Here is a 14,093-nt window from a genome sequence, read left to right on the forward strand (position 1 = left end):
TCAATTAGATAAAGCGTTGATAATACTTTCCAATAAGGGAATTCTTTTACATTTCTAACTTCACGGAGAGAAAACAGATAATCAGAGAAGAATTATGTGCACAATATCTTTAAAGATTGTGTTTTAACCTTAACATAATTAAAGAGATAAAGTATAATACAAGCTTCAGATTCTCTTGAGCTGTCTACTGAATCAAACAGGTAAGGGGAAAGATAGCTCTGCTACACATTAGGGTCTGGATTGAATGGCATAAACCCGTTATCCACACTGAAATGAAAGAGCGCCGCAGCAGATCAGAGTCGGAGATGATTTCGCTGTCAGGCCGTCATTTTCTTTTGTTAACACAGTCACCTTGAATCAGCTCTCCTCAGGAGTCCTTGATAAAGATCCGATTTTAGGAACCGGGGGTAACAATCCCTGGCCATCAGGCTGTAGATGAGCTTCTGCGCCGTGTCGAACGAATTCAGGGTCGGCTTGGAGATGTTCTTCGTTATGTTTTCTCTGGTAGTGCAATCTATGTTGATCTGGAAACAAACAATTTTGCCCAGCGGCATATCACAGCAAGTCTTTTCATCTTCATAATGTTCTTTGGGATAACAACTTGAGTGCCTTTAAATCAAATCTCTGCACTTTCACCGCCGCAAAAGGCACAGACACACAGCTTTTATTGCAGCTACTATATCACAATAGGCTCAGTGAATTCAAATTACAAACAATGACCATCTCGGTGCACTGCTCCAATTTGAAACACAGATATTTTTTTTAAACCTTGCAGTGAATTACCTGTCGGGGGGCTTCTGTTTGGACAAACTCTGAGTAGATCCTGTTTGCAGACGAGATCATCTCTGGGACCGTCTTGATTTTCTTGTACTCCTCACAGGCAATCCAAAACAGTATGTTCTCCTCGCTGTACTCCGACTTCAAGAACTCCCGCAAAGCTATCTGTCCGGCTGGGGATCGCAAAGGATGCAGGTAAAAAGTGCATATTCAAACAAATGTCTGTGTGTGTGTGTAGTCAGAGGAGACTCTCACCTTTACAACTGAGGACTTTGTCCACGGACTCACTCCAAGTCTCAACATCCCCCAGCGGATCCTTGGGAAAGCAGCACAATCTACCCTTGAAAAGAGCATCAAGATCAATCACTAGCTCAGTTATCTGTGAACTCAGCACGCGGCGGCGCACCTCCAAACCAGACTGGCAGACCCATTCATTAATCATTTAAAGTGTGTGATAGGTTTCCAGATGACCTGTAAACATTCAATTTAATGAACTGAACATCCCCAGTTCACAAATAAAGGCACCATGCAAAAGTGTGACTTACAGTGAGCGAAAAACTCCTTGGTATTTTCCACATGGTTGCTGTCTGAAAAAAGGTAAAGGCCCAATAATCAAATATGCAGTAACTCACTTTATCGCCATCTCCTCGTCCTCTACGAAGGGAGACAGAGATAAGATCCTGCTAGACGGAAGATGGGGTTGTGATTGTTTGGAAATGAGGGAGTCAAGTGACTGTACAAATCTAAATGACCCCCCCCACACACACACACATCGATGGAATATATGGAAATCTGTATGCAAAGTGTTGTTGTTTCTGGGGAAGACGGGGCACCCTTCCATGTCTGTCACACCGGAGAGCTCGGCTGTGATTAAAGCTGACCTCATCTCCTTAACAGTGGTCACGACTAACATGGATGTGACAACACAAGGTGTAAGATTAACCTGAAGAATAAATTGGTGAATCTAATCGTGATATATTCAAACCACTGATAATCCTTAAAATCCACTTTATTTCTTCATGACTTCATTATGATTCAGCCCAGCAGTGAGGAATATAAATTATAGTGGGGACGCTGGTAACAGATTGTGCTTCTGCTGAGAGACCGACGTGTCATATCCAGGATATATCCTGACCATAAACAAATAGCAACAAACAAATTCACTATTAAGGAAAAGGCTTGTTCTCCTGCTATTTGCATAGCTGCAGTGTACCTTATTGAACCTGATTTGTTAATATCCATCCATGCATCCATTATATAAAGGCTATCGCTTTATCCTTTGAGGGTTAAGGAAGGTGCCGGACAGGTCACCTCTCATCACATGGCCATCATACAGAAACAACAATTCACACCTACGGACAATTTAGAGTCTAACCTAACCCCAATCTGCATGTCTCCGGACTGTGGGAGGAAGCTGGCCTACCCACAAGGACACAGGCGAACATGCAAACTTGATTTGTTAATATGCCTCGAACATTACCTCCAGTGGACTCGCTGACACTTGAAACAGAAAAGTTCAGAGTTGGACAAAAAATTCTCATCCATAATTTAGCCAACCTCTGGTGCGACAGAAAAGTAAAATGCAGCAAAACTCATAATTGCTCATTTGCACATGACTAAAGCCCCATTTAGCTGAAACTGATTTTTCTCTACAGGTCAAGGTTTACTGACCTGATTTCAATCCCATTTAAGAGTGTGTATGTGGGTAATTTTTCTCTCTCACTTCAGTAATACTCAAAGCTACAAGTACGCTCAGTTTTATTCCTGTAAAGTCGTCCTATTGGATTATTTGCTCTTTAATTGTGTCCTTATTTGTCTTTTTTATGCTATATGGGAGATTCATGGTTTTTCATATTAACACCAATATTGAGGCCTATTGGGAGCCACTACAATTATGGAAAAATGCACATGGTTAAGTCATCAGGAGAGCATGACCCCACAAAGGTACATTAAATGGGTTGTTGTAAAGTATCTTTTGGTTCAGCCTTGAGCTATATGTTAATCCTAATGAATGAATAACTCAAGAGCAATTATACAATGACACCGCAAACATGCTGATGTTTAGCAGAGAAATGCAATCCACGTCCAACATATTTATTTAGCATGTTATCGCCACATTTGCTAATTGCCACTTGACATAAAGTACATCCGAGGCTGATTGAATACCATTACTTTAATTATAGTCTGGTCATTACCCGAGGTATCAGGAAAATTATAGTTCTATAAGAAAAGACAAAGCATCACAGATGTTATGACCACCAATACAATCCAATAGTCGGTTGGGTAATTAGTTTACTCAAAAGCAAAAGTGCTTTCTGACATGAACTGAACTGCAAACCTTTTCCAGAACTTTTTCTCCCAGACCCCTGGAAAACTTTCTGGAGAATGTGCAAATGTCACAGAGGATGAAAAAGTGGTGTCACACAGGTAGAAAACGCAGAGGAAGTTTGAAAGACAACAAGCATTAATAAGGGCAGATGCAGAGGCATCAGCCTTCTCCAGCCTATTCCAGGCACTTCCAGACCAATCCCTCCAGTAGACATTCAGATGTTTCACATTATAAATGGAAGATTTGACCTGCTGTTGGTTCTGGATGAAGTTCAGGAGATTAACAAAAATGGCCCCCTCTGATTCATCCTCATGGACTGTGAATGTTCAAAATGTTAATTTAATTGTTGACAAACAGATGATGTATTTTTATGCATGTATGTAAACTTGATTAAGAGATAAAAACCCTGAAAAAGATTGGCTTGTTTGAAAAAACAGTTGACAGCAAAAGGCGTAAATTCAATTTTCATCAGACACACTCACCGCTTGAGCTAAGTAGGCGGCTGCATTTACATAAAGTCTACTGCGTACAATTCAATTTCCATCCATGTACATTAACTTTACTACAAATGTCACGGGCTGAATGTGTGGCATACTGTACCTTCCACAGTGCTGTACATTTTGTTCCATGTTTACATGACCTTTTATTCTATAATGACGTTTTCCTCTGATTTAGAACAGATGAACACGAGAGCGGTGTTTGCACGACACTGCACAGCGACAGAGAATCACATTATGCTCATCATATAACGATGAGCTGTGTGTGGAGGGCTGTCCTCTGCTCCGCTGGATGTACACAGGTCATGACACCCAGTCATTGGTAATGAATCACTGAAAACGTGTCTAGTGCATGTGAACCCGTCCTGACCTTCCTGACCACTGCTGGACAGACACAAACCAAGAATGTAAATTAGAGCAGGTGATGGAAAACACCCAGGCCGCCTCTATTTGCATCCAAGCTGAGGAATTTGTTTTTCAAAAAAGGCAGCACAAGGAACGAAATGAGGGCTTAGTCTCTGCCGTCTCTGAGCCGTCTCCGCAGACCATCAACAATGTTTGGTCTTGTTCTCATTTTGTCCTCCATGCTCCTTAAATCAAGTGTGAGCATTTGTGACCACCCAAGGACAAAAGTGACTCCATAAAACCCAGAGAAGATTTGTTTAAGGGGCAGTGAGTCATTTTCATGCATCCATGCTATTTCAACAATGATACAGCATTTTAATGGGACTTTATACCAAGTTGCACATTTCCCATCAAACACAGGGTGGCACTCCAGTCCTCTTCAGGCCTCCACACATGGTTTCCACAATACCGTCCCCTCATGTGTCCACCTTTCTCTGTAACTGGTTACAGCACTGAATGTGTGTGTTTCTCCTTGCTGCTTGTTTTAATTCATTTGAGTATGAATGGGGTTTTGACTGTTCAGCTGAAGCCGTACAAGTCCTGGACTGCAGGTGGGAGGTCGCCGAGTGAGGATGTAAGTGAAAACCTTCCTAAATTAGGTTTCGAGTCCCTGAGCACGATTCAGTAAGCAAGCATTTGATTTGATTAGAGAGTGTCTCGTCTCTTCCAGATCCTCAAAGGACTCTGATTTTTTTATCTACTCACTCTTTCAGCAGGTGACTCAGCAGTGAGAAAAATATTGATGAGACTGAAACAAACCTTTCCATGACAGTGGAAACAGCGACTCTCCAAAATTCACTGTGTCAAGATTCTGCTGCCTGACTTTCCTGCTGAGAAAGTCTCTCTCCTCTTTCTTGCTGCACATTGTCACCTTTTTCCTTCCTTTGCATACTTAAAAAGGTTTATATGATATGATATAACATTAGTGGCTGAAGAACTACAAGGATTATTCGTTTGAACTGACGGTAAAGACATTAAATGCGCAATACATAGAGGACGAATACCTGCGAATCATTGCTGTGGTAATCTTCAAACATTTGACCATTTACTGACAATGACCCGCTCCAGTGACGTTGCAGGATCCTTTGTTTTCCTGGTTCAGTGTTGTGATAAGATGTTGTGGCGAGTCGTGTGGACCCTCTGCAGGAGGCATGTGGGAGATTTGTGTTCTGTTTCAGAGCTGAAGTGAGATGACCTGACGGGGCAAACACTCCATCACTCCAACCAGCAGGTGCCAATTTGGCTTGTGTCTTGAGGAATTGTAGCATTTATGTACAGACACATAGTCTAAACTGCACACATAGAACATTGGATGGACCTGTTCACAGCTTTGTTTGTGAGCCTCACACGTTCTCAAAGTTTGTAGAGGCAGAGAACCATACACATTGATTAACAGAAAGGAAAAACACATCACACACGTTTACTAAGGTACTAAGACGACATAAATCAAAGTGAGATGACAAATTACAGTGCATTTAGCTTGTTTTGTTTAGCCACTGCTGCCTTCTAAGGCTCATTCATGCTGCCTTTACTTGCCAAAAGAGAAACATCGTCTCAAAGAATATAACCATCACTGCCCACAATCGTACATGCATCCTTTACATTGGCATGGTTGTTGAGCGATGCATCCACTACAGGGCAGAATCGAGAATTTCCAACAAAAACAAACACATCGGTGGAGGAAGTTGTGATAGTGTACTTCTTAGGAAAGAGGCAAAAGTGGCTGTTTTTCCCTGTTTCAGAGTGAGCTATTCTCAAAGTCTCTCCTCAAAAAATTCTCCCATTGTTGAAATTCCATAATTTTACTTGAACAATTGGCTACACTGCCCCCCCATGATTTCCTCTGGTACTGATCTGATTCGTCCATGTCCGTACACTTTCAGAAGACGTGCAAAATCTAACATTAAACGTAAATGAGCCTTTAATGTTTAAAGTCATTCACATTGACTGCCACTAGATGTCACTCTAGAGCACGAAATCCTGGATTAAAGCAAATAGTTTGTTGACCAATTTTTTTCTTCGAACAACATCTCATCTTCCCCTTATTGTTTTCTCAGCAAGAGGTTTTGAAGCTCAGTGAAAGTGGCCATTACACGTGCAAGAGAATAACAACTGAATAGAGGATGGCAAACAAAAATCATTCCAGCCACAACCATTAGCCGAAATGTTTACAGTAAGCCTTCTAGTAATAGCAACATTCATCGTCTTGGTTCACAGTCACTCATGAAAACAGACATGCAATATTATGCCATAGGCTAACTTAATATGGTTATAGGCAACCTAGCTACCAGAGACTGTGGCCACACGAGAGGAGTAAATAACAAGATAAATCCCAACAGGCACCATCTGATCCTTTATGGGACAGAAAGCTGCACTGAGGAGATCTCCACTTCGCTCTCGTTCCAATTCAAGTCTATTTTTAGGTTTAATTGGTCAAACACTACTTGCCTTGCATGTCCTGACAGCCCACCACTGTCCTGTTTGGCCTCACGTCAACCCCCGAAAAATGATGATAGAAAAACACAATGAGAAGCTGTTGCGTGTTATATTCTCTTTAACAAGCTGCTTTTAAAAGCACATGCAGAGTTCATACAGGTCCAATGGCTTTGTTACAGACTTGGTTTTAGTAGCTTTAAGCGGAAGAAACTGGCTTTAGGATTTATCTATAGCCTCCAGAAACATGACACTGATTTATTGATGGAAATAAAGACACCTTCAGAGTTGTGGGAAGATGTTCATTAGACATTGAGCTGGATCTTGTCCCCTGTATACAGGTGATTCTCTAAATATACTTCAGACACCGAAGTACAAACTCGTACCTCAAGTCTGAACACAGCCTCCTGTTTGCAGTTGCACTGACATTCATCTCGGTCTGTCGATATCATTGCAGGGCAACAGCATCTAGTGCAAAGGGTTTTGTGAGAAGTATTCACAGCTCAATATATGAGCCTGGGAGTCAGCAGATCTGTTACTAAATTTGTCTCACGTGGAGTCAATTAAAAGCTTGGATCGGACACAGAGGGTTTAAAAATGGAAACCTGTGGTGTAGAAGTTTGCAGACTTCAATTGATTTGGCTTCGACTGAGGGGTCTGTAAAAAACTAACCCACTTTTCTGGGACAATGTGCAGCTAGTAGACTGACAGCTTACATCAGATCTCTTTGCTTTAAACTTCTATTTGACTCGTATTCATCTTGTTTTACAAGCCTCATAACTTCAGGCAAACTGCCGTCTTTTTCTTTTGTTTCCCTTCAAAGATCCCACAATACATCCTTAACTTGTGATTTCAGAGGCTTTTAGCGCAGAGTGAGACACAAATTTTAATACCGATGGGGGATAAAAGAAACCTGCCAGCAAATTCTTAGTGGGCAACTAGTCTTCATCTGTGATGAGTTTTAGAAGGCAGCTGAGCTTCTCCCACTGCTAACACATCATTAGGGTCTGCCCCTCCTTTCCTGATTATTTGTGTCAGAAGACAGCGGGACCTGCAGTATATTCATGCCACTGTCGTCTACATTGATGCATAATTAATGGGGACTGTGAGGTATTCCACGCAGGTTTCCGTTAAATAACTGAGGTGGACTTTATCCCTCTGAAGGCTACTGGAAACCCTGACATCTGTGTTAATGAGTTAAACCGCCTTGCTTGAATGTACTAGGATGTGGTTTTTCTGCAGACATATTCAGGCGATCGAGGGGGGGGGGGGGGGGACTCACTGACGGCTTGGAATTAATACGTGTTTGTCTTGGTAAGAAGTATAGTTTGTGCATACATACACAGTAACATGAATAATTCTGTGCTAGAGTGGGTAGAGTTGATAAGGTCTATTAATTTTTCAGTGATTTGGAATAGGGAGCCGCACGCGATCACAATTTCCCCCACTAGTGTAATATGCACAAATTATGACTCAATTTGTCACATTAAGAAGTGGCTTTTCAAACTAAAGGCCTCATTAAAACAACTTTTATAAGAAAGTGTTTATTTGAATTATTTCACATATTATGATATGTACATTTACAACAGCAAGCCACACACATATGATCACAACAAAGGCATAAATAATGTTAGATGGTAGTAAACTGAAAAACAGCAATCATGATTAATAAGATATTAGTATTCAAATATGATACATGCATATTTTGTGTGTGAGAATACATTATAATTGTTAATAGAAATGAGAGATCGCTATCCCTCGTTAAAAAGTATCAGAGCTTCTCTACATGGCTGCAGGCTTCCACTGCAGGTGAGACTTGAGGCAATTTGGACAGTGCGAGGGCTAAAATCATGAATATGTTATAATGTGATATGGGGAATTTATATACACTAAATCAACTGTAATTATGTGGTATATGAGGTGCTGTCTCTGGTTTGAAAGATGAGGAAATGTAGCATGTCTGAGGTCAGTGTGGAGGCCTGTACAGTAGAGCTAGAGAGAAGCAGTAAGAGATTCTGTCTACCGCTGTCAATGAAGTTTTGTCAAGAGTTGAGAAACTTTAGAAATCATCAGGTTCAATCCAGAAACAGCTCAGTGCCTCTGAGAAAGACGATGACTAGATAGACTCCTCTGGTTTTATACTGATAGACAGACAGATACTCTATTCTCTGTGGAAACATACTTCTGACTGGCCAGAGGGCCTTCTCTATTTTCAGATAACCACAAGGCTGTGACGGAGCGGCCTCGTAACCTTTCTAAATGTATTCTTACAGCTGAAAGGCCAATGGTGTCATGCTGTTATCGAGCTGCGTAGTATAGAACTGAAAGAAAAACTACATCTGAGTATACAAACTCATTCGCTTGGTTGTCGAGATTTAGATGAGAAGATCAATATCACTCTTGTGTCTGTACGGTGGATAACAGTCAGTTAGCGTAGCTTAGAATAAATACTGGTAACAGCAAACTAAAACTTCCATGTATGTTGTCGTATGCGAGGTTGTGATGAAACCAGTGAAGACTCCAAGAGGTTACTGGAGAAGAAACTGTCTGGTGCAGATTAAAGGTCCAGTGTGTACAATTTAGGTGAAAGGGATCTATTGGCACAAATTGAATATGAAATAATCCTAGTGATGTTTTCACTAGTGTGTTTCACCTAAATTCAATGAATTTATAGAATGGGCCCCTTTATATTTAAATACTTTACAGAGAGCTGCAACATGCACCTTCGCCACTAGATGTCACTAAATTCTACACACTGAACCTTTAAATAGAAACAAATTTACGTGCTGGTGAGTGACTTAGTGAGTGTAGTGAGTTTCAGATGTGATGTTTTAATACTGGACAGAGCCAGGCTGATTTCCCCTTGTTTCCACCACTTAAAATAAGCCAAGCTAACCGGCTGCTGGCTGTAGCTTGTTATATACACACAGGAGAAAGGTATTGACCCTTGTGTACCACAGAGAGCAAATAGATGTATTTCACAAATTAGAAAAATCATTGCCTTAATTGTATATCCCTGTAATTGTTATGCATAATCCCCTATGACCCCTGGGGTTATACAAAAAAGAAAACATATGCACTTTACAGAAGCAAACCTGTGAATAACAAAGCTCTGTGCTACATTAACTGTGCTGCAAATCAAGGATTGTCTCCTGTTTAATCTGTTTCACAGAGCGACCGACTTCGCCCAGGACGTTACAGCTGCCAGGACGAGGGCTCAGTCGTGACCTCGCCTCGCTCATTGAACACACAGGAGCGTGACCTTCTGCGAAACATGTTGGCCCCGGGGCCTTTCTGCCTGGTGAGACGCATATAAATGTCAGAGTGCAGGAACCGAGGGTAGGAGTCCTTTTTCATCAGGCTGTAGATTTTCATCTGTGCGGCTTCAAAACAGCCCTTTGTGGGCTGTGCCATGTCCTTCTTGATGGCCATCTTGGTGTTGTAGTCAATGTTGACCTGAGAGAAATCGTCATGATTAAAAAAACGTAGTCGCTATCAAGACAAATGAACTACACACGTCAAATGTATAGTCAAAGGAGTGTTATATGTGATGATGCATATTTTAGTCCAGATCCTAATACAAGAGCTTGGGATTTTTGTGTCTTGAATAGTAAATTTGAGTAAAGCTCAGAACAACACAGATGGATTAAGGTTCTAGCAGATTTGTTTCTCACTGAGGATATATCAAACAGTGACAATGGACGGGAAATGCCAACATCCACAGCGAGTTACAGATGTGGATCAAATCTAATAGAAAAGATCGAGAAAATCAACATTTACGCACTCTTCTTCCAACTCAAACAGTAAAGTTTAGTTCTCTATAACCTCAGACGATCTTTCTCACAAGGACGCAAGCGTCGTCTGGCAATGTCAGATTTTCTTAAAGGTTCTTGTGAACCGAAGATAAAATACGTTATTTATGAATCTGATCTTTGGGTGAGGTACGACTGAGACACTGCTACAGGACTCTATTATTAATATAGAGACATTCTCATCCTCCTGGATATGATCACAGATGATACACATTCATCTTAGACTGAAAAGTATGTTAATTCTCTGGCTTTTAGTTTCATGAATGAGTGGTTTTTTTCAAAATTCGGAGTAGGAAATCATTATTATGACATTTATAGCCCCTGAATTAACTTTTTTCCTTTGATGGTCTAAAAACAGTGTTGAAGTGTCTCAGCCATAAAAATAATCACCACTGATACAGCACTCAAAATATTTATGCGTATGAAACGGCTGTGTCTCCCACCTACGATATTGGAAGTAATGTTCATTTAAATGGGTGAATTTACATTAATTAAATCACTTCTGCTAGTGAGTGCTTTCATGCCACTGCAGCATGCTCCAAACCAAACGTCCACATTCACATGCACAGTCATCTCAGACTGAAAGTGTGTGGGTGAGTCTCTCGTCAGTTCTGCAGAGGAATGTCAAACCTCAGACCTGACACCAACCTCTGTAACGGTCCGATTTGCTCTAGGCCCTGAACGCATATCGCATGGTGGTCGCATCATTGACACGATAACTGTCTCTCACAGAAATAGCCCAAAATATCCAGCTCTGCAGTGCAGCGTGCAGGAGGTGACCTCAGCGAGCTCCTGCACCTAATGACTGTTCACAAAGGTCAACCTGCTGCAGGCTCTCCACTGCACAGAGCTTTGCAATTTGCCCACTGTTATTTTCATTACAATGGCATAAATATTTTAAACCTCAAAACAGCCCACGTTGACAAGTGAGCTATAGAGAATGCTAAACCACCGGGTTATTTAAGACTATACAGCCGGTTTTGCGGCATTGCATCCATGTATTTTTATGATAAATAAGCATACCAAGTCTTACCTCTTTAGGGGCTTCCGATTCAATAAATACTGTATAAATACATTGGGCCTTAGACAGCAGCTTTGTCTCAGAATCGATGGTCTTGAATTCTTCACAGGCCAACCAGAACTGAATGTTCTCCTCACTGAACTCTGTCCTGAGGAACTGACTGAAGGTTTCTACCCCATCTGAACACAAAAAGCAGAAACAGACACAATGTTAGTTACAGAAAGTAAATCTGTAACTTTTCTGATGATGTCGGGGAATGAGGCTAAGAATTGAGGATGCTTCAAACGTAAAATATGTAACTTCCAGGGGAATCTCAACCCAACCAATGAATAATTTTGCCAATGAAAATCAACCTTGTTTTTAGATGTTTTTATATGTTTCTCTGGATTTGTTTTGAATGTTTAAGAATTGTTACATAACAATATATACATAAACCGTATATTTATACATATATATACATAAGTAATAGCTTTAATATGGTAAAACAGTATTATTCATATACTGTCTTCATCAAATAAATATTTCCTAAATGAGCACATTCAGGGGTCCACAGTGTTTCAATGTGGCACTGAAGTGCAACGTCTGGGACTATGAGGAAGTAGAACAGTTTCTGTTTTACTCTATGTGCCAACAAACATTAAAAGCTGTAGTGAAACTCTCGCTGCTCTTCTCTATTAACTATTTATTGCCTCAGGCACTTCTTAGCAGTTTACAATTCAAATGGAGCCAACGGCTTGACAGCAGGTGAAGCAGTTTTTTTTTTTGGGGGGGGGGGGGGGGGGGCAGCAATTCGACACAACGTTTCTGAAAAGTTTGAGGCATTAGTCTGACCCGAGTGCTTCAGCAGTTCTTCAAAGGAGTCGCTCCACTGCAAAGCTGCCTCTGGTGAGATGCTGGGAAGAAAAACAAATCAGAGATGCAGTCAGCTCTTCCTTAATGATGCAGCAAAAAATGTTTAGGATTCTCATGAGGTGTCAGGAAGTCATGTTTCTATAAGTGTGCAATGAGTCATGGAGAGAGCTGCATAACTGAGGTCAAAACAGGAATAATACTTGTCCCCAAACAACGTTGCCTGTGCATGATATTAATGGATGTTGCCTCACTTTCTGGTCGCCGGATTTGTCTTTTTATGGGGACTGACGTTTTCATGGGAGCCCGACTTGGTGAGAAAAAGGCTTAGTCGACTCTTCCTCTCCTTGTCTTTCTGGCTGCAAACAACAGAGAAAATACATCAAGTTCCACAAAGTGTGCGTGAGCTGCAGCTGCGGCGCTATTCACCAAATCAGCAACTTATCAGAGAAATTACTCCTCGCAGACGCGTCTCCAAAGTGGCTCACACGACACGCCATAAATCACTCACAAACCTTTGTGCCGCAAAATGCGAGACAAGTCACGTTGGCACATGTGTTTAAACAAAGAGCCAGTGGAGAGTCATCACGGAGGACGGCAGCTTTTTAAAAGTTTTCACAGGCTCAGATAGAGAAGTGGCTGTCACTCATACTCACACAAGGTTGTTTATAAAAGCATCCCACACTGTAGCTATTAGGAAAACCTGAGGTTGTTCTTGAGTAAAAAGCTTCTCCATACAAAACAAACTGCTGCTTGATCTCTTTTTTCGACATTTTAGTCCATTTCTAAGATTTCTGACATTTGCTGCAACAGTAACTCTCAATAAAACAACTCCAGAATCAAGAATACATGTTTAATTAACCGAGGTTCACGCACACCAACCTGCTCGAATCGTCCTTCATCTTTGGTGCCTGCAAGTGCTCTGGGCTAAGCATTTTGAAATATGCTTCCTCCTTTGGGGCCATGTAGTTGAATTGAGGAAATAGAAGAAGAAGTGTCTCCATGCTCTGTCTGTATGCTGCGTGTAAAGCGACAGGCCACAAATAGCTCGGCAACATTTTTAACCCATCATTTCTTGAACCGCTATGTGCTTTTATAAACCTCGCTCGCGTTTTCGTTTCCTATACCTTTTTGCGTTACTTCCTGTAATGATGCAGACACTCACAGCTTCATCGGTAGCAGAGAAAAGCCCCTGGGCTCAACATCCTGTCAAGTGGTTTACTCAGAAATTTGAGAAAAGTCGTCTGCTTACACTCATTCACAGGAGTCAACACTCCTGTGAATTTTGCTTGCGGTAACATGTTGACATTTTTTGAATGTTGGGACACATTTTCAACATTTTATTTATACTGATGCAATGCGCTTGTGTGGTTGACACATGAGTCACATCAAGCAGGTTGATAAATGCCTGTTTTACGTGTGACTTATTCGAGAGAGATTGAGTTTATTATGGAACTAATGCAACTTGCATCTTGAGAAAGGCCAGACACTGGATGGATTGAAAGAATAAATTATATACACAGAATCTGGGCTGAGCTCTTTCCAGAACATCAGAGCCTTAATGGAGAAAGACAAACTCACTGTGACATGGTGAAAAGCAGCAGGGAATAGGTGTGTTCTGGGCTAGATGGAGACAAATGTGATGTCTCTGTTAGAGAGACTGAAACCGTCTTTAAAGATACCAGTGGAATATCCCGACAGTGGTTCTCTAGTTCTGACAGAGAGAAAGGGAAAAATGTCTGTTGCTTATTGTTACCTCACTTGGATGTTTGACCTTTAACGTGCAGAGTGATCCATGTGTGGAGTTTGAGACTGTTTTCTCTGCACTTACCTTCAATCTGAGTTTAACATCATATTGTGACAAGTCTGATGTGGGCACTTGAAGCCTCCTGTGCAAATAGAATTATAAAAATTCCTTACTGAGAGGTGCGTTCAGACTGAAAACTAAGCAGCAACACTGCAGGTACAGG

General features: G+C 41.2%; 2 protein-coding genes across 2 annotated transcripts; both read right to left on the reverse strand.

Annotated features, from left to right (window-relative positions):
* Positions 1 to 347: 347 nt before the first annotated feature.
* LOC133018508 (regulator of G-protein signaling 21-like) lies at positions 348 to 1,355 on the reverse strand. Its single transcript, XM_061084880.1, has 4 exons — positions 1,323 to 1,355; positions 1,033 to 1,117; positions 784 to 950; positions 348 to 524 (listed from the first exon to the last, which is right to left on the reverse strand). The coding sequence occupies exons 1-4, from the start codon at positions 1,353 to 1,355 to the stop codon at positions 348 to 350; spliced, it is 462 nt and encodes a 153-aa protein (XP_060940863.1).
* A 6,680-nt stretch (positions 1,356 to 8,035) lies between these two features.
* On the reverse strand, positions 8,036 to 13,165 carry rgs18 (regulator of G protein signaling 18). The gene is made up of 5 exons (XM_061084333.1): positions 13,006 to 13,165; positions 12,378 to 12,482; positions 12,106 to 12,167; positions 11,287 to 11,453; positions 8,036 to 9,897 (listed from the first exon to the last, which is right to left on the reverse strand). Exons 1-5 carry the CDS (start codon positions 13,125 to 13,127, stop codon positions 9,637 to 9,639), a joined length of 717 nt encoding a protein of 238 aa, XP_060940316.1. The 5' UTR covers positions 13,128 to 13,165; the 3' UTR covers positions 8,036 to 9,636.
* Positions 13,166 to 14,093: the final 928 nt, after the last annotated feature.

Source organism: Limanda limanda, chromosome 13 (assembly GCF_963576545.1).
Source record: "Limanda limanda chromosome 13, fLimLim1.1, whole genome shotgun sequence".
NCBI lineage: Eukaryota > Metazoa > Chordata > Actinopteri > Pleuronectiformes > Pleuronectidae > Limanda > Limanda limanda.

What these genes read in the sequence shown, in the direction of transcription:
- LOC133018508 (XM_061084880.1), bottom strand. Translation starts at nt 1,355, where the DNA reads ATGTGGAAAATACCAAGGAGTTTTTCGCTCACT. An exon ending in CAAGGAGTTTTTCGCTCACT is followed by an intron (nt 1,118 to 1,322) that starts GTAAGTCACACT and finishes GCTCTTTTCAAG; the next exon opens with GGTAGATTGTGCTGCTTTCC. An exon ending in CAAAGTCCTCAGTTGTAAAG is followed by an intron (nt 951 to 1,032) that starts GTGAGAGTCTCC and finishes TGCGATCCCCAG; the next exon opens with CCGGACAGATAGCTTTGCGG.
- rgs18 (XM_061084333.1), bottom strand. Translation starts at nt 13,127, where the DNA reads ATGGAGACACTTCTTCTTCTATTTCCTCAATTCAACTACATGGCCCCA. An exon ending in ATGAAGGACGATTCGAGCAG is followed by an intron (nt 12,483 to 13,005) that starts GTTGGTGTGCGT and finishes TGTTGTTTGCAG; the next exon opens with CCAGAAAGACAAGGAGAGGA. An exon ending in ACAAATCCGGCGACCAGAAA is followed by an intron (nt 12,168 to 12,377) that starts GTGAGGCAACAT and finishes TTTTCTTCCCAG; the next exon opens with CATCTCACCAGAGGCAGCTT.